The sequence below is a fragment of the Schistocerca piceifrons genome, chromosome 1 (assembly GCF_021461385.2).
Source record: "Schistocerca piceifrons isolate TAMUIC-IGC-003096 chromosome 1, iqSchPice1.1, whole genome shotgun sequence".
Classification (NCBI taxonomy): Eukaryota; Metazoa; Arthropoda; class Insecta; order Orthoptera; family Acrididae; genus Schistocerca; species Schistocerca piceifrons.
In genome coordinates, this window is record NC_060138.1 from 63,792,352 (window position 1) to 63,812,837 (window position 20,486).

At 39.8% G+C, this 20,486-nt stretch overlaps 1 protein-coding gene across 1 annotated transcript in view; it reads right to left on the reverse strand.

Annotated features, from left to right (window-relative positions):
• The window catches only part of LOC124789589 (hydroxyacid-oxoacid transhydrogenase, mitochondrial), a 91,712-nt gene that overhangs the window by 52,400 nt on the left and 18,826 nt on the right, over nucleotides 1–20,486 (reverse strand). Inside the window, exon 2 of the mRNA XM_047257001.1 lies at nucleotides 18,816–18,930. Coding sequence (XP_047112957.1) covers nucleotides 18,816–18,930 — 115 coding nt within the window. The remainder of the gene's footprint in view (nucleotides 1–18,815; nucleotides 18,931–20,486) is intronic.

A 20,486-nucleotide genomic window follows, 5' to 3' on the forward strand; every position in this document is an offset into this window, starting at 1 on the left:
TTCTAATCACCAACACAGTAGAAACTATAGCAGTACAGAAAAGACACTGAATGTTTAACTTCCTGAACTTTCAATTATTTCCTTGTGAGCAAAACACACAGCACACAGTAACAAGTAAAAATATATTCCCCTTGAAGGAGTGCCAAAGGGGAATAATGGTAAACTAAAATCACTTAAAAGCAAATGATACAAACTGGAAAGAAGTCAAAGAACACAGAAAAATGGAAAGAAATCAAAGAACACAGATGCACAGAAATGAGAAGGTGAAAATGTACAAGGAAAAAACCCATAAAAATGAAGAAAGTAGAAAGGAAAAAAGAGCAGCAGAATATAAAAAACAGACAATAGATCATGTGATAGGGGGATGCATTGTGCAAAACTTACAGTCATGATATCCTCATGGAAAATGAAACTATTTACATAAAAAAATCTCTACACTAACATCCCTAATGTCCACAGCCTTGCTGCTTTTAACACTGATTTTCTCAATACCCAAATGCCTCCAGGCCCATACCCTCCTTCCTGGTAACTATGATTAACTATATCCTTACCCACAATTACTACTTCTTTGAAGGCACCACCTACAAACAAATTAGTGGTACAGCAATGGGCATGCATGACACCATCCTATGCCAACCTATTCATGGACCATCTAGAGGGATCCTTCCTTTTCACCAAGAATCCCAAACCCCTCACTTGGATCAGGTTCAGTGAGGATATCATCATGATCTGGACCAAGGGAAAAACACCCTATCCACATTCCTCCACAGCATCCATACCTTCTCACCCATCCACTTCAACTGGTCCTCCTCAAGGATGGCTGCATCAGTACATCTGTTCACATCAAGCCTGCCGACCACCAATAGTACCTCCAGTTTGGCAACTGTCACCCATTCCATAACCAGACATCTCTTCCATACAGCCTAGTTTCCAGTCATCATAGTATCTGTACTGACAAGCAATCCCTCTCCAAGTATGCCCAGTGTCTTACTGGTGCTGAAACAGACCAAAATTACTCTTCCAACCTTCTTCAGAAACAGAGCTCCCTTGCCTCTGCCACAACCTACCTCCTCTGACAGAAGCACTGTCCAGCTACAAAAGAATATTCCTCTTTTTCATTCAGAACCTCCAAGGACATCCTCTGTCAGGGTTTTGACCCTTCCCTCACTGGTATTCCTCCACCCACCGAATCTATATAATATTCTTGTCCATTACTATTCCACCCATGCTCCTAACCCCTTGCCTCATGACTCATATCCCTGCAACAGAACTAAATTCAAGACCTGCCTCATACATCCTCTCACTACCACCTACTGCAGTCCTCTCACAGGCATTTCCTACCCCACCATAGGCAGGGCCACCTGTGAAAGCAGCCATGTGATCTACCTACTAAGCTGCAACGAAGTGTCATTGTCTGCGTGGGCATTGCAATGAAGAAGCTGCCTGTCTACATGAATGACCAATAGGCAGCTGGAGTACCTAGTTGCTTTACTTTAATGAAAGGCTTCATAGCCTGCACCATCTGGTTTCTTCCTACCTACCACCAGATTTTCTGAAATGCACATATGGGTACTCTCCCTCTCCTGTAACCCTCTCACCTCAACCTTCATTAGTCTCTACTCTCCACCCACTTATCTCCTTCCCCGCTCCCACTCCAATACTACATACCCCTTCTATCAACTCCCCTACAAGCCCTTTCCCTTCTCTCCTCACCTTTCCCCCGTCCTCCTTTTCCCTGACCCCCACATGCCCTTCATCGCAGCCTCCCAACATAGTACCTAACAGACCTATCCAGTCCCCACACACTCTCTTAAAGCTCCCACAGACAGCACTAACATCTTCCCTTACCCCTACCCTGCTATCCTTCCCCATGCATGCCAGCTCCTTACCCCCACTACTGAGTCCATCAGATTGCTGCTCATGCCAGATTCAGTAACAGTCAGGCCCGAGCACCTGCTGACTGGTCAAGTGTGTGTGCGTGTTGTGCTTCTGTGAATGTGTGTGTGTGTGTGTGTGTGTGTGTGTGTGTGTGTGTGTGTGTGTGTGTGTGTGTGTGTTTTCCACTTTGAAGAAGGACTAACTGAAAGCTTAACTATTTTTGCAGTCTTTTTCATTGTCCTACCTGTAGGTCAAGGCCTCCTCCATGTGGTGAGTAGCAATATTACAGTGCATATTACAGTGCATTTTAGATGGATGTTTATTATAATTATTTAATGACACATATTTACAGACTCCACATTATTATGATTTTTAAACTCAAGTAGTGAAAGTCATGGTCGTATGTAGAAATGCAGCAATAGTGTATTACCATAAAAAATGTTGAAAGATCTTCCTAGAAGTAAATACATCAGATGAACTGCATTATGATCAGAAAGGAAAACTTCCTATCCCTGGCACATTCTGGCAATGAAATAATTCACTGGCGACAAATGAAAATTTGTACCAAGGCCAGGGTGCGGCTGATAGTATGTGGCAAACAGGAATTTGCATTGAGGGGGGGGGGGGGGGGGGGGGGGGAGGGAGGCATGCTCAGATAGTCCATCCAGTTGTGCCAAACTATTATGTCAAAGTGGTATAGATGGTTAATGCAACTGCCTAGTAAGCAGGAGACTCTGGCTCAACTCCCGACCTCGGTACAGATTTGTGTTTGTTGCTAATGAATTCTTTTACTGCCCAGATGTGGTAGAGATTGGAATTTCTCCTTTCTGAATGTAGCCTGGCCTTGGAATGAAACACACAAATGGTGTCTGTTCTTTTGAAAGAACAGATACCACTCATATAGATACATGAACTGTATTGACCTATTTGCTGCTTCTGCAAAGCATGCTACGCTCACTGGAACATAATGACAGTCCTGACTGCAACTGAAACCTTGGCCATGAATACCTGCAGCAGGACTTCTCCTTTACAGGTGAACTGAAAACTTACACTAACCCACTTCCATGGCATGGCGAAAGTCTGAACTGGACGTGTGCTGCAAACAATTGTGACCTCACAATTTGGCTAGCAAAAAGAGTTAATGGCATATATAGATTGTGCACTGGTTTCTTGAAATATATTTTATTGAACAGAATAACAACAACAACAACAACAACAACAACAACAACCACCACCACCACCACCACCATCACCACCACCACATCCTTCCAGCTGTAATTTTTCTCTTGGCTGTGATCTATTTTGAAGCAATAAAAGCAGCTGTTTCACACACACAGTATGCTCATCTACATACAAGGCAGTTCAAACAGCTATCACTATTTAATGTATAGCACTACACTGATCAGAAATACAGAGAATGTGAAGGAGAGTTTCAATCTCTGCAGAAATGCAGTGAACTGTAATATGGGGCACATTTTTAAATCAGCATCTTCCAAACTGTTGACTCGGTCATACTTGACGTGACAACACAATGTTCTGTTCTTGGTCACCTAGATCTCTCGCCCTAACAGTTGTGGATTTATTTTTTGGGTTTCTATGAAAGACACTGCACTTGTGACTCCTTGGCTAAAACCAGCACCAGATTTCCAACTGCGCATTTCGAAGTGCTTATTTTGGCGGCTCCACTTATGCTTCAGAATGTATGGCATGAAACGGATTATCACTTAAGTGTTGACCATGTTTTCATACAAAATATCACAAATATATAAATTGCTACTCCCACAAAGTGGACCCGTTGAGTTGCAGACAGACAACAAAAATTCTGTTACACATTATAGCTTCCAGTCAAAGCTCCGACAGAGCTCCAGTTGGAGCTGCAGGTGGTAGTGGTCATGTGTGCATGAGGAATGCTTGCTTATGTATTTTCTTTGCTGAAAAAGGCTTTGGCTGAAAGCTATAATGTACAACAGTTTTTTCATTGTGTCAGTCTGCAATTCAATGGGACATCTTTACAGGGAATCCGTCTTTTTCCTAATATTGTTGTCACCCCAACCTGGAATTTCCATTGTTTGACAAATAAGTGAAATGGATGAGGGCACATTCTAGTAGCACTTTGAAGTCTTTAGTGACAGCAAATGTCAAACAGTGTAACTAGCAAGACAGAAGCCACAGACTTAAAAATGATGCAAGCAATTAAAGAAAAAGACTAATAAAGATGATGATAATAATAATAAAACAGTCATGTATGAGCCCAGTGGGACCATGCTAAGTGCAATCAATGTCGCTTTTGATGGTTAAACTTCCTTTGTGTCTAAATTAGTTTCATACTTTCACAATGAAGTCTCTTTCTTTCATCAGACCACAGTGTTCCAGTCTGTTTTCTAGTTTCCTCTCTGACCAACTTTCTTTTGTCTGAATGTTTTTCTATCTGTAATGTTGGCCTGAATTATAGTGGGTACTTTAAGATCCTTCTCAGTCACTGCAATCCATTTAATTGGCTCAGTTTTGGCTTAACTTCTGTTTTAGTACAATTCTACTCTTTGTTTTGTCAACCTAGTAGAGCCCATTCGTTTAATGTGACCATAAAATTAAAGTCTTCATTTTGTCATGTCACCATGTATGTGTATTATTCTATTTCGTTAATACTTCTTTGCGTATAAGTGTCTCCATCAGTAATTTTGGGGCCTAATATTTTCCTAACAATCTTTCTTTCTACCTTTCTTTTGAATATCTTCTTTCAATTTAAAATTAAAGTTTTTGCTCCATAAAGACAGTCAGGTTTGATTACAGTTCACTGAATTTAGAAAGTTAATCTGAATGCAGCTGCCATTTTTTGACAGCGAATTTCGTCTGCAGTTTTTTTCCAGACCATTTTATTGTATGATTTCCCCCCAGGTATTTAAACTGAGAAACTCTTTTGATTTTTCCATATTTTGTGTTAAAAAACTTTGGTGCTTGTTTGTTGTACGTCACTTATTCCATTTTTCTGTAACTTCTTTAAGAATTTCAATCTGGTTTCAAGCTGTGGTAATACTCTTAGTTAAAATTTCCAGATCATCTGCACAGGTGAGGCAGTCTACTCTAATATTACATCTAGCCAACTTAATTGATTGATCTATGTTTTGATTACTTTTACCTTTCTGTAACTACCTTTTCCAAAACACAGTTAAACAGTAAAGGGGAGAATCCATCTGCCTGTCTAACACCAGTCTTTATATAAAATGGTTCAGAAATTTGCCCATGAATTTAACTTTAGAGCTAGTGTCTGTTAAAGTTTCCTTAATCAGTGTTAGAGTTTTATTATCTAGCCCTCATTGCTTTAAAATTCGGAAAAGAGATTCATGATCAACTGAGTCGTAGGCCTTTTTAAAATCCACAAATGTACACATAATGTTGTTACTAGAAATCCTTTGGTGCCTAAGGATAGGTTTTTAATCAAGAATTTGTTCCAGACAGGATCTGTTTGGGCTAAAGCCTGCTTGGTATTCACCAATTTTAGGTTCTAACTGTACTTGGGATGAATCAAGTAAACATTGCAAGAGAATTTTGTATATGACCAGGGGAAGAGAGATTCCTCGGTAATTATTAACATTGGTTCTATTTCGATTTAATGCAATGGATGAATTAAGGCAGTTTTCCAGTCCTCAGATATTTTTCCAATCTGCCAGATACGTCCAATCTGTTGGGTGATCTCTTTTATAGTGTTAGGGCAAGCTGATTTTAGTAGTTCTGCAATTATACCATTTTCTCCAGATGCTTTATTGTTTTTTAGTCTCTTAATCTGTTTAGTTACTTCGATATTGTCAGATTTTTTAGTGTTAGGGTTGGTGGTGTTAGTTTGCAATAGTCGGAATTTATTCGCAGGTTCTGGACAGTTTAATACTTTTTCCAAAATATTGGCAAGTACCTTACAATTTTCCTGATTATTATGAGCCCAACTGCAATTTTCATTTTTTAAGCAAAGACTTTGAGGTTGGTAACTGGGTAGTTTTGTTTAGAATGTTTTTATATAAGTTTCTTGTATTACTCTTTTGGAATTCTTTTTCAGTTTCTAACAGTTGGGCATTTTCATAGTTTCTTTCAGTCTGTTGGATTAATTTAGATGTTTCTTTTCTTACAGGTAGAAAGGTGTTGTACATATTTCCAGTTTGTTACTAATCCAATTTCTGAATGGCTGTTTCACAATCCATGTTCCTCCAAGGGTGTTTTTGTTTCTTTCAAAGTGGAATTAAATTTTGTGCTATTTTGATGAGCTTTTCTTTTACCAACTGTTGGATTGTTTTTGTGTCAAGTTTGCGTGTTAGAGTTATGTTAGGGTTATTTAGCAGTGTCAAATTTTGGGATAACATTTTGTTCGGTTTCAAAGAGTTTTTGGGGTTGAGGTTGACGTTTTACTTTTATTCATATTAAATGATGGTCAGAATCAGTATCAGTCCCTTTCCTAACTTGAACATTTAAAATTTGTCATTAGCATATGAAATAGCTATATGATCAATTTGAATTTCAGAAGGGTTCCTTTTAAAATGTGTTGATACAATTTTAAGGCTAAAATTTTTGCAAGTGTCAACAAGTCTTTGGCCATTTTGGTTTGTCCATTTACGCACAGGAAATCCACTCACCGTTTTCTTATATTTTCTCTCTTTACCTAATTGAGCATTGAAATCGCCATTAAAATTCTAAAAAGGTTTGAGGGAATTTTCGAGATGATGATTTCTGACGTTTCCCAAGCTTCATTAACTTCTTCAGGTTTTTTACAGTTATCCTCATTGACTGACATACAGGCATTAATTAAAGTGTATGCTTTATTTATGCATTTAAGAAAAATTGTACTTTGTCTATTGTTAACGGGTTCTACCTCCATTATTGAATTTAAAATATTTTTTTAAACTGCTAAAGCAACTCCCAGATGTGGTTTATTATTAAGTATTCTTTTATCAGTTTTACTTTTTGAAAGACAATAACTGCCAAGATTCATGGTGTTATTGTCCATCATTCTTGTTTCTTGAAGTGCCAAAATTTGAATCTTCCTTTCTTTTAATATATCTCCCAATTTATGAAGTTTACTTGGTTACAAAAGTGTATGTTACATGCTGCAAAAAATTTATTTGTTTTGGTTTTAAGATGGCCAGGGGACTCCGAGTTCTGTTGAGTCACATTGCATTTTAACAAGGCTGCCCCAGAATCTGAAAGACCAGTTGTGCCAGTGATACTGGTGGTGGATTGACCACCTGGGGTAATATTGTCTTCATCTAAATTCTCCATGATGATTGTACCTGGAATCAGGTGGGGTTGACTCACTGAGTGAACTCAGAGTGTTAAGACTGAAAGGGTTAGTTCCAGAATATAAATTTTAGCGACACCACTGAACAAATGCTGATCACTTTGCCGCTTGCTACAAGACCGATGCAAAGTGGATTTGGTTTTGTTTTGCCTTGGTCTGGGACTGCTTATTCTCTATTCGCAGCTGTCCACCATATCTGAAACAACATTTACTATCTCCCACCTGTTATCCATACAATGCCCTAGGCAACATCAGCTTCTTAGACTTTTAGTTACAGAGTCTTGAAGCCTGGACTATTAATATTATAAATGAACTACATGCATTGATAGAAGTAACTGCAAGAAGTTAAATAATTTCTTGTAGACAGTAGTATTTAAGAGCAAACATTTTGTTCTTTTGAGGACCATGTTTGAGTTTCTTTTTTTTGTTGGGGTTTAATGGTGCTCAACTACTGAGGTCATTAGCGCCCAGTCACAATTGTTAGAGCACATAGAATCTAGTAAAACTCAAGGGGGGGGGGGGGGGGGGGGGGGGGGGAGGACCACCAGAAAGTTCTAAGTTCTTACAAAGACGCAGATAAAATAAGTGAAAGAGTTAGATGTCTTTGGACAAGCCAGTCAAAGTAATAAAACGAAGAACACGAGCAGCTGCTCGAGCGTCATCAGCTAAAATATCCTGTAAAGTAGATGGCAGAGACAGGACAACACGAGATTGACTAAAACGGGGGCACGACAATAAAACATGGCGCACTGTCAAGGCATGACCACAAGGGCACTGCGGGGCTGGGTCACCGGAGAGCAGGTAGCGGTGGCTAAACCGGCAATGCCCAATCCGCAACCTGGTCAGAAGGACCTCTTCCCGCCGAGACGGTCGGGAGGAGGTTGTCCAAGCAGTTGGGAACGGTTTTACTGCCCGGAGCTTGTTTCCTTGAAGTGATGACCAAGTATCCCACCACAACGACACAAGCCTCTTGCAAACAACCCCACTAATGTCCGATGATGGGACACAATGGGAGGCTGGCCGAGGCAGAAGGACTGCAGCCTTGGCTGCAGCATCAGCAGCCTCATTTCCAGGCACTCCTACATGGCCGGGAACCCACAGAAAGCTGACAGGAGAGCCATCATCAGCAAAAGAATGGAGGGACTGCTGAATCCGTTGCACCAAGGGATGGACCGGATATGGACCTCCAAGGCTCTGAAGAGCACTGAGTGAATCAGAGCAGAGTACATACGATGAATGGCGGTGGCGGCGGGCTTACTGAACGGCCTGATAGAGAGCAAAAAGCTCGGCCGTAAAGCTGGAACACTGGTCGAGGTGCCGGTATTTAAAGGTGACAGCCCCGACGACAAAGGCACAGGCGACACCATCGTCAGTTTTGGAGCCATCAGTGTAAATAAAGGTGTGACTGGCAAGTCACGCACGAAGTTCGACAAACCGTGGGCAATACACTGCAGCCGGAGTACCCTCCTTTGGGAGCGAGCTGAAGTCGAGATAAATATGAACCGGAGTCTGGAGCCAAGGTGGTGTCGGGCTCTCACCCACTCTGAAGGTGGTAGGGAGGGCAAAATCCAATTGTCGAAGCAGGCAACAAAAGCGGACTCCAGGGGGCAGCAGGGCAGACACATACAACCCATACTGACGGTCGAGAGAATCGGTGAAGAAGGACTGATAAGAGGGGTGGTCGGGCATTGACAACAGCCGGCAGGCATACCGACAAAGCAGTACGTCGCGCCGGTAGGTCAATGGTAATTCAGCAGCTTCAGCATAAAGACTCTCGACGGGACTAGTGTAGAATGCTCCGGTCACAAGACGTAACCCCCAATGGTGGATGGAGTCGAGACGGCGTAAGAGGGATGGCCAAGCAGACGAGGCTCCCATAATCCAGCTTCGATCGGACTATGGACCGATACCAGCGAAGCAGGACAGTGCAATCCGCTCCCCAAGATGAACCACTAAGAACTCTGAGGACATTAAGAGAACGTGTACAACGGCCAGCCAAATAAGAGACGTGCGGAGACCAACAAAGTTTCCTGTCCAGTGTGAGCCCTAGAAACTTAGTTGTTTCCACGAATGGGAGAAAAACGGGACCGAGATGTAAGGATGGCGGAAGGAACGCTTTATATCGCCAAAAGTTGATGCAAACTGTCTTCTCTTCAGAGAACCGGAAGCCATTTGCCACACTCCACGAGTATAGGCTGTCGAGACAACGCTGAAGGCAGCGCTCCAGGAGGCATGTTCTCTCGGCACTGCAGTAGATCGCGAAGTCATCGACGAAGAGAGAGCCTGAGACATAAGGTGGAATGCAATCCATAATTGGATTGATCGCTGTGGCAAAAAGGGCTACGCTCAAGACGGAGCCCTGAGGCGCTCCGTTCTCCTGGAGGAAGACGTCGGACAATACGGAACCCACACATACCCTAAACTTTCGATCTGTTAAAAAGGAATCAATAAAAAGGGGCACCATGTTTGCGTGAGATGGTGTCAGGCTAGAGCATAATTTGCATTTCTTGTTTTATTTCCTTATTTTAAATTCAACAGACCTTGGGTACATAGCAACAGTCATAAATAACCATACAAAAGACAATTTATTTCTTGGCAAAATCTGTTGACTGAGAACCTGTACTCAAAGAAGTGTGTGTGACCATTACACTCCCACAACTAGGGATTATGGTAAGAGATTAGGCCACTTACAAATGCTTTGTCTCACTCAGTATTTAAATCGAGTAAGACATCAAGCACTGCACAGTGGTTTGCACAACGTGTGTACATACAGATGACGATAGTAAAGCGCATGTATAAAATGTAACAGTCAGCCAACTGGTTCCACACAACTCTTTTTTTAAAAAAAGAGCACATTAACCAGGTTTCTGGTTTCGTTAGCTCTAAGACTATTTTCATCAGAATAGTAAACGTTACCTAGAAAATTATGCAAGGTACAGGTAATATACATGAAATAGTTACGTATGTGGAAATTCTCAAATAAAAACCAGGAAACTGTACTTACATGAACTCACATGACAACTTTTAAATTGTCAGCAATAATGCTATCATCAAATGACATGTATAGGTCATAATAAAAAAGACAAACAGTTATAAGAATAATACAATCATAGTTGCAAGCAGTGGCACAAGTTATCTGCTATAGCCAGCTAAGACCAGCACACACACACAGCACAAGAGGCATCAGAGTACATGCCATGTAAGCTGACACTGCCATCAGATGCACACGAGGACTAGTAGTGCCATCTAGTAACAAAACAGCAAACTTATAAACATCTACGAGAAGAGCAAAATTACACAGCTGTAGGTATATATTTGTGACTGCTTCCCAAAATCCTGTTAATAATGATAAAAAAATAATTAACGCCATTAATAATAAAGTAAATAATGCTTTAATAATTAAGTCTGATAAAGGGAATGCCACTTTCATTGCTAAAAAGCAAGAATAAGTTACAAAAACCTTGGAGTTTTTTGAGGAAAATGATATTTCTGAGCTTCATGAGGATCCCACCTCTGTTTTGCAAAAGGATATCAGAGCCACAGTTAACGATGAAAAATTTTAACTTAAATCTTACCAAAGAAAGGCAGTTAATTAATATGACCTCTCAAGCTCCAATGTTATGTGTACAATTTAAAGTTCATAAATTAGTACAGCCTGTAGGTCTCATTTCGAATAGTAGGAATAGTGCCTACCATGACCTAGCTATCTGTATGACAACTTGAAAAAAAAAAACCTTTTGTTTTCCAGAATAATTTTTCTATCTCCAACAGTCAAAACAAAAAACCTTTTGTTTTCCAGAATAATTTTTCTATCTCCAACAGTCAAAACTTAGCCAATAAAATTAGAGACATACATTGTGATCAAGGTACTATGTTAATTTCTTTCGACATCAAAAATCTCTATGAAAATGTGGCAGTCAAAACAGCGTTGGACATAGCAGAAAAAAAATTTACAACTCTTCAAAAAAGATATCTCTGACAAATTACTGATTTCATGAATTTGTTTCAAATTGTATTAAATATAATTATTTCAAGATCAATGGGGAGTTATACCTGATGGTTTTGCAATGGGAAACCCATTTGCAGGAATCCTAGCAGACATTTTTATAAATTCCCTAGAAGAAATTTTTTTTTTAAATTTTTCAGCTGTTGCCTTAGGCATTATATCATATTCTAGATATGTTGACAATATTCTGATTATTTATAGAGGACCAAACAATGGGACTGATCACCTATTCAAAATCTTCAATGAACTTCATGAAAAAAATTACTGCCACCTGTGAGCTTGAAAACAAATTCCAGCAATTACACTACTTACACCTTACTCTGACAATAGTAGATGATAAAATTTCCTTTAATATCTTCCACAAACAAACTTGCACTGATCAAATAGCACCTTTTACTTCAACAAACCCCCAGTCTCACAAAAAAGCCTTTTTCATTCAAATATTTACTATTAAAAACAGTCTTGATCACGATTTATTTATCAAGGTGACCGGTTTCTAGTGATTCTCCAACAGAAATGGTCTGAAGATGACCACAGTAGTGGTCAAAACCGGTCACCTTGATAAATAAATCGTGATGAAGACTGTTTTTAATAGTAAATATTTGTAAGACATTGATCACTGCCTTTCCCATAATGTATTCAAAAGTAATTCCTTTTTCATTCACCTGTCCTTAGAGCTATTTCTATTTCCTTATCCGATCAAAATCTTGAGGCAGAAAAAATTTTACCGAAACTGTTGCAGTTAATAATGGCTATGAACCCAACATAGTAAGTAACATTTTTAAAAAGCAATATAATGAAGAACAGAATCACCACTCTGGGCCTTTCCACTAATAACTGAAATTAAAAATTTTATTTCTATACCATTTATTGGACCTGTCTCCAATATAATACTACGTCTTCTGCAAAACAAATATGATTGCAAAGTAGCTTTTTCCACAAACAATTCACTAAAAAAAAAATCTTATTCACAGTCAGGATTCAACACAGTCTCATTGGCAAGTCAGGAGTTTATAAAATCATCTGCGACTTGTCTGGCCTATTACATAGGACAGACAGGGAGAGCTATACCTGTAAGATCTAGATAACATCTAAGAAAAAAGATTACTAATATTTGTAATTCATCCATTGCTGACCACTTGTTAATCACCAGCCATAAATGCAAGGAAGTGCAAGATGTCAGTATCCTACACTCCAAGAAAAAAAGGTCTCTAACTCAATATCCTTGAAGAGCTGGAAATTTTCAAACACCTGTCGTGTAAAGACGGTTTTATTCTTAACAAACAATTGCAGTTGTTTAACAAAAACTTCTTTTGAGGTTTAGAGCCGTTTCTTAGAACGGATTAATTTTTGGAATTTTTCCTCACAGTAGCATCAGGAATGTCTGTTTTCCTTATTCAACTGTCACTGTAAGCCTGTATTTTAAAACTACCTGCAAAAAGGGTGATTTACTAATTTTGAACTTCCATTTTGCCTATTACCTGGGTGCTATATGGCACTAATGTATACACACAGCTCCGTAATTTTGCTCTAATCGTAGGTGTTTATGAGTTTGCCGCTTTGTTACTAGATAGCACTACCAATCTTTTGTCTGTCTCATGGCAGTTTCGGCTTACATGCCGTTTAGTCTGATGCCTCTTGTGCTGTGCATGTGCCAGTCTTAGCAGGCTACAGCAGTTAACTTGTGCCACCACTTGCAACTACGACAGTATTACTCTGATAACTGGCTGTCTTTTTATATTCTTGACTCGTGGAACAAAACCATGTCATTTGATGATAGCACTATTGCTGAAAATTTAAAAGTTGTCATGCGAGTTCTCTGGTTATATAATTTTCTATGTAACTTTTACCATTCCGATGAAGATAGTCTTAGAGTTATCGAAACCTGGTTAATGTGATTTTTTTTTTAAGTTGTGTGCAACTGGTTGGCTGACCGTTACATTTTATATATTTGCATATACGTTTGCCAAGCATACAGCCAAAAAATGTTTAAAATATCAAGTAAAGCATATTTTGGAGATGATGATTTTTAAATGTTCAGTAATTTTACTGTGGCTCATACAGTTGAGACACACTGCCTTGAACTGACTGTAAAGTAACAATTGTGTTTAAAATCTTGTGCCTTCACATGATAAATTTCCGTATTTACACTGCCAAACCAACATTTTCTGGGTTTCTATAATCTGAAGTAACTTCTTTAATAATTGCCACTTTAAATCGACAGTGAGTAGCAACACACACACACACACACACACACACACACACACACACATTCTTTCTTAAACAGTGTGTGGATTATGTCAAAGAGCACAGACCAAAAATCAACGTAGTTTCAACTGAAAGAGAGAGACAATACACATGACAATGGCCATACAATATGGTGAACATTCGGTATCAAGTATCAAGCATATGAAAGTGGACTGCAGAACTTACAATTGTATTTTGATGATGAGTTCAACAGTTACGACAGAAGCACAGGGAGTAGCATGTGTGATAGCAAACATGGAAAATAAGAAAGCAGTAAGTGATAATTTGATATACGAGGAAACAATAATACTACAGAATAAATAGACAGTACAGGCAACTTTCTGATGGCAGCAGTGACCCCATTCCAAAGAAAACAAGGATGTAAAACATATAGAAGACAGGATAATGGATTAATGACAAAAGATCGCAAAAAATATAATATACTCAGAATTTTAAGATGAAAAAACACCACAACAACAGGAAATTTACTTTTCCAATCTAATAGGTATTTTAGATCACCAAGCAGATGATCGAGAATATTTGGGGATCACAATTCTCTTCTTTACAAGATAAAATCAATCACAAAAAAGAGTAATAAATTAAGTTCATTGTTTTCTGATCTACTGTTACAATTATTGAGGTTTTATTTCTTTTCTTACAAGAAATTTCATTGGAGAGAGTATTATTGTTTTACTGTGAAAATGTTAAAAGGATAGTTCTTTGAAGTACTATCTACAATAAGATCTCAGATGATCACCATGTATTAATCTCACTGCACTATTCAAGGGGTGAAAATCTGAGCACAGATTGTTGTTAATGTGGTCTTCAGTCCTGAGACTGGTTTGATGCAGCTCTCCATGCTACCCTATCCCGTGCAAGCCTCTTCATCTCCCAGAACCTACTGAACCTGCCTCTTTCTGAATCTGCTTAGTGTATTCATCTCTTGGTCTCCCTCTACGATTTTTACCCTCCACGCTGCCCTCCAATACTAAATTGGTGATCCCTTGATGCCTCAGAACATGTCCTACCAACCGATCCCTTCTTCTGGTCAAGTTGTGCCACTAACTTCTCTTCTCCCCAATCCTATTCAATACTTCCTCATTAGTTATGTGATCTACCCATCTAATCTTCAGCGTTCTTCTGTAGCACCACATTTCGAAAGCTTCTATTCTCTTCCTGTCCAAACTATTTATCGTCCATGTTTCACTTCCATACACGGCTACACTCCATACAAATACTTTCAGAAATGACTTCCTGACACTTAAATCTATACTCGATGTTAACAAATTTCTCTTCTTCAGAAACGCTTTCCTTGCCATTGCCAGTCTACATTTTATATCCTCTCTACTTCGACCATCATCAGTTATTTTGCTCCCCAAATAGCAAAACTCCTTTACTACTTTAAGTGGCTCATTTCCTAATCTAATTCCCTCAGCATCACCCGACTTAATCCGACTACATTGCATTATCCTCATTTTGCTTTTGTTGATGTTCATCTTATATCCTCCTTTCAAGACACTGTCCATTGCATTCAACTGCTCTTCCAAGTCCTTTGCTGTCTCTGACAGAATTACAATGTCATTGGCGAACCTCAAAGTTTTTATTTCTTCTCCATGGATTATAATACCTACTCCGAATTTTTCTTTTGTTTCCTTTACTGCTTGCTCAATATACAGATTGAATAACATCGGGGAGAGGCTACAACCCTGTCTTACTCCCTTCCCAACCACTGCTTCCCTTTCATGTCCCTCGACTCTTATAACTGCCATCTGGTTTCTGTACAAATTGTAAATAGCCTTTCGCTGCCTGTATTTTACCCCTGCCACCTTTAGAATTTGAAAGAGAGTATTCCAGTCAACATTGTCAAAAGCTTTCTCTAAGTCTACAAATGCTATAAACGTAGGTTTGCCTTTTCTTAATCTTTCTTCTAAGATACGTCGTAAGGTCAGTATTGCCTCAGGCGTTCCAGTATTTCTATGGAATCCAAACTGATCTTCCCCGAGGTCGGCTTCTGTCAGTTTTTCGATACGTCTGTACAGAATTCACGTTAGTATTTTGCAGCTGTGACTTATTAAACTGATAGTTCGGTAATTTTCACATCTGTCAACACCTGCTTTCTTTGGGATTGGAATTATTGTATCCTCCTTGAAGTCTGAGGGTATTTCGCCTGTCTCATACATCTTGCTCACCAGATGGTCAGGACTGGCTTTCCCAAGGCCGTCAGTAGTTCTAATGGAATGTTGTCTACTCCCAACGCCTTGTTTCGACTTAGGTCTTTCAGTGCTCTGTCAAACTCTTCATGCAGTATAATCTACAGTCTCTTCCATTTCCATAATATTGTCCTCAAGTACATCGCCCTTGTATAAACCATCTATATACTCCTTCCACCTTTCTGCTTTCCCTTCTTTGCTTAGAACTGGGTTTCCATCTGAGCTCTTGATATTCATACAAGTGGCTCTCTTTTCTCCAAAGGTCTCTAATTTTCCTGTAGGCAGTATCTATCTTACACCTAGTGTGATAAGCCTCTACATCCTTACATTTGTCCTCTAGCCATCCCTGCTTAGCCATTTTGCACTTCCTGTTGATCTCATTTTTGAGACGTTTGTACTCCTGCTTCATTTACTGCATTTTTATATTTTCTCCTTTGATCAATTAAATTCAATGCTTCTTTTATTACCCAAGGAGTTCTACTTGCCCTCATCTTTCTACCTACTTGATCCTCTGCTGCCTTCACTACTTCATCCCTCAGAGCTACCCACTCTTCTTCTACTGTATTTCTTTTCCCCATTCCTGTCAATTGTTCCCTTATGCTCTCCCTGAAACTCTGTACAACCTCTGGTTCTTTCAGTTTATCCAGGTCCCATCTCCTTAAATTCCCACTTTGTTGCCGTTTCTTCAGTTTTAATCTACTGTTCATAACCAATAGATTGTGGTCAGAGTCCACATCTGCCCCTGGAAATGTCTTACAATTTAAAACCTGGTTCCTAAATCTCTGTCTTACCATTACATAATCTATCTGATACCTTCTAATACCTCCGGGATTCTTCCATGTATACAACCTTCTTTTATGATTCTTGAACTCTTGAACCAAGTGTTAGCTATGATTAAGTTATGCTCCGTGCAAAATTCTACCAGATGGGTCTCTCTTTCATTTCTTACCCCCAATCCATATTCACCTACTATGTTTCCTTCACTCCCTTTTTCTACTCTCTAATTCCAGTCACCCATGACTATTAAATTTTCGTCCCCCTTCACTACCTGAATAATTTCTTTTATCTCAAGATTGCTTATCCCAAATTATAATTCCACATGATAGTATACAAAAACAGCCAACATTAGCTAATTTAAACATTTGTTAATGTACAAGATTTGAACACTGCTGACCCTAGACTGTATTTACTGCAGTTCAAATTATTCACATGTTTCGTTTATTACATGTTTGATTGTTAACGCCTCTGTTCATGGATGCAATTTAGTGTACATTTTTTTTGGTTTTTTAGCTAAAAGGAATCATCAAGCATAAAATCACTTACCGTATTTACTCGAATCTAAGCCGCACTCTAATCTAAGCCGCATCTGAAAAATGTGACTTGAAATCAAGGAAAAAATATTTTCCCAAATCTAAGCCGCACCTGAAATTTTAGACTCTAAATTCAAGGGGAGAGAAAAATTGTAGGCCGCATCTCCAAATCGAAACAAAGTTGGTCCATTGTAATATGAGACACAATTTAGGTCGAATGAATGATGATACAGCGACAGTAGTTTGGTTCGAGTCGTAAGCTCAGCAGTTAAGCTTTACCAGGTAGCCATTGCTATGCGTCAGGCGCCCCGTCCGTATTTATAAGGGTACCCTTCCTTTTCCACGTGCTTTGTCTGGTTTGAATTGATAGCTTATTTTTCTTTGATCTGATAAGCGCAGTTTTCTTTGTCAAAGGTGTTTACGTCACTCTAAGCTGAAAATGCGTTACTGTACTGTGTCATGCATTGTTTGCCGCATTCTGATAGTGCGTGTTTACGGCCTGTCGCCGCTCGCGGCATGGCTTGCTTTTGTGCGTGCTACCGCTGCCCTTTTTTTTTTTAAAAAAAAGAGGAATCGTCTCATTGGCGAAACAATGGCAAGAAACTGCTATTTATTGTTACTTACACTGCTGCTTTCATTGATAATAATCAACAAGAATCAAATAATAGACTGCGTATGATAGAAGATGTTCTGAACGAGAGTTTAGCGAAAATTTTTCTCCGTTTGAAAATCTTCGCAGGCGCCTCATTAGTACACAGAAATTAGAGTCATCTTAGATTTAAAAATCTAATCAATTGCCGTGCTTCATTTCTGACTGTATCACTATTAAGCATAAGAATAATACGAATATAAACATCTCTTCTCACAGATAGGAAAAAAATTCAGAATGTAGAGTTTGCCATATTGACAAACATCCCAAACAGTCTTGCCAGTGGGATTTTCGTAGTACATTGAAAATAGCTCGTCTTCCAACTTTTTTTAATTTATTTACTGATGCAGAGGTTTTGGCGCCAGTATTTATCGTTGTGCCTACAAAGCATGCCTGTGTAGCGCTACATATATTCGTCGGCAGAAGTAAGTTGTGGCGGCACCCACCAACTTTTTTCAGAATTTCCGCTGGCTTTGCACTCGATTCTAAGCCGCAGGTGGCTTTTTGGATTACAAAAACCGGAAAAAAAGTGCGGCTTAGATTCGAGTAAATACGGTAATCATTACAAGCTATGTTACTACTTCCTCTGATGGTTTGTAGGCAATAGGATAGATTGTAATCGCTATGTGAACAAGAAGAAACAGTATAGAATCACTGTATTAACTGGATATACATTTGTATAAAATTTTCTGTATTCCTCTGTAGCAACACATTTCAAAAGCTTGTATTCTATTCTTTCCTGTAATTTGTATCATCTATATTTCATTTCGATAATGGAGTACACTTCAGATGAAATCCTTCGGAAAAGATTTCCTATTTAAATTTATATTCAACGTGAACATTTTTTTCCTTTCTTTTTCGAAAGTGCTTTCTTGCTATATCCAGTCTGCATTTTATATCCTGTACTCTGGCCATTGTCAGTTATTTTACTGTCCAAATAGCAAAACTCTTTCATTGCTTTTAATATCTCATTTCCTCAGCATCACATGATATGACAATATTCCATTACCTTTCTTTTATTTTTGATAATGTTGTTCTTATTACTTCTTTTCAAGACAATTAGCACTATATGAACTATTCATTCACTGTAGCACTCTGTTACTAAAGCAGCTTACACTGGTCACATGAAAATTACCAACACTAATATCTTCTCACTAGTAACTATTTATTTATTTTATTTATTGGTTATTTAGCCTGACCAGATTACATCAGACCAGGAGATCTGTAGCCATACCTCAAATGCATATTCCTTTTCATTCTGTGATGTGCTTGTGTGAGAATGCTGTACACATGAAGCTGACACAACATTCACTGGGCCAGCAGTGTGTGAATGAGCAGGGCACCGACACCTGAAAGAAAAAAAGTTAAAAGTTGTAAAAAAAATGAGAACTATTTTGCAGCTTTTAGGCAAAATTGTGGCAGACTACTTAAAGAGCTATATTACATTCAAGCATGTTTAGAAGTTAGCAGATACAGAATGTAGAACATTCAGTAAGAAGTATCTGAGAGTGAGATGCAGAACTTTTCGAATCAGATTTTGATGACAAGTTGAACAGTTACAAAATTTTATCTTGGTGCACATGGTTGGTTGGTTGGTTGGTTTGGGGGGGAGTAAAGGGACCAGACTGCTATGGTCATCGGTCCCTTTTTCCAAAGACAAAGAACACCCACAGAGAATAAAAATGAGGAACAGAAGAGATCACAGACGATACAGAACAAGAGAAACTGAGACAAGGGCAAGACAAAATGAACTAAAACCACAGAGTGTGATGGTGGTTGGCCGACCATAGAATTAAAAAAGGAAAAGCCAACCACTTAGAAACACATTAAAAAAAATCAGTTGAAAATCATAGGCCAAAGGCCAGAATCAACACAAAACAATAAAATAAAACAGAAACACTCAGATTAAATGATAAAATCCCCCTGCCCGAATAAAACGTAAAACTAAGTCAGCCATAGTGGAGTCGTCTGTTAAAAGGGCAGGGAGCGTATCAGGCAGCGCAAATGTCTGCCTGACCACAGCTAAAAGGGGGCAGGCCAACAGAATGTGGGCCACTGTCAAAGCCGCCCCGCAGCGACATACAGGAGGGTCCTCCCGGCGCAGTAAATAACTGTGTGTTAGCCGGGAGTGGCCAATGCGGAGCCGACAAAGGACGACGGAGTCCCTGCGGTGGGCTCGCATGGATGACCGCCACACAGTCGTCGTCTCCTTAATGGCACGGAGTTTATTGGGTGTAATCCGATCGCGCCATTCAGCGTCCCAAAGCGCAAAAACTTTTCGGCGGAGGACTGCCCGCAAATCAGTCTCTGGGAGGCCAACATCCAGAGACGGTTTAGACGTGGCCTCTTTCGCCAGGCGGTCAACATGTTCATTGCCCGGGATACAGACATGACCGGGGGTCCACACAAAGACCACAGAGCGGCCGCAACGCGCAAGAGTATGCAGGGACTCATGGATAGCCATCACCAGACGAGAACGAGGAAAACACTGGTCGAGAGCTCGTAAATCGCTCAGGGAATCGCTACAGATCACGAAGGACTCACCTGAGCAGGAGCGGATATACTCTAGGGCTCGAAAGATGGCGACTAGCTCAGCAGTGTAAACGCTGCAGCCAGCCGCCAAGGACCGTTGTTCGGAATGGTCCCCTAGAGTTAGCGCATACCCGGCACGACCAGCAACCATCGAACCGTCGGTGTAAACAATTCCAGAGCCCTGATATGTGGCAAGGATGGAATAAAAGCGGCGGCGGAAGGCCTCTGGAGGGACCGAGTACTTCGAGCCCTGTGCCAAGTCGAGCCGAAGGCAAGGGCGAGGAACACACCACGGGGGTGTACGCAGAGGCGCCTGGAAAGGAGGTGGAACAGGGAAAACCTGAAGCCCAGAGAGAAGCTCTTTGACGCGGAC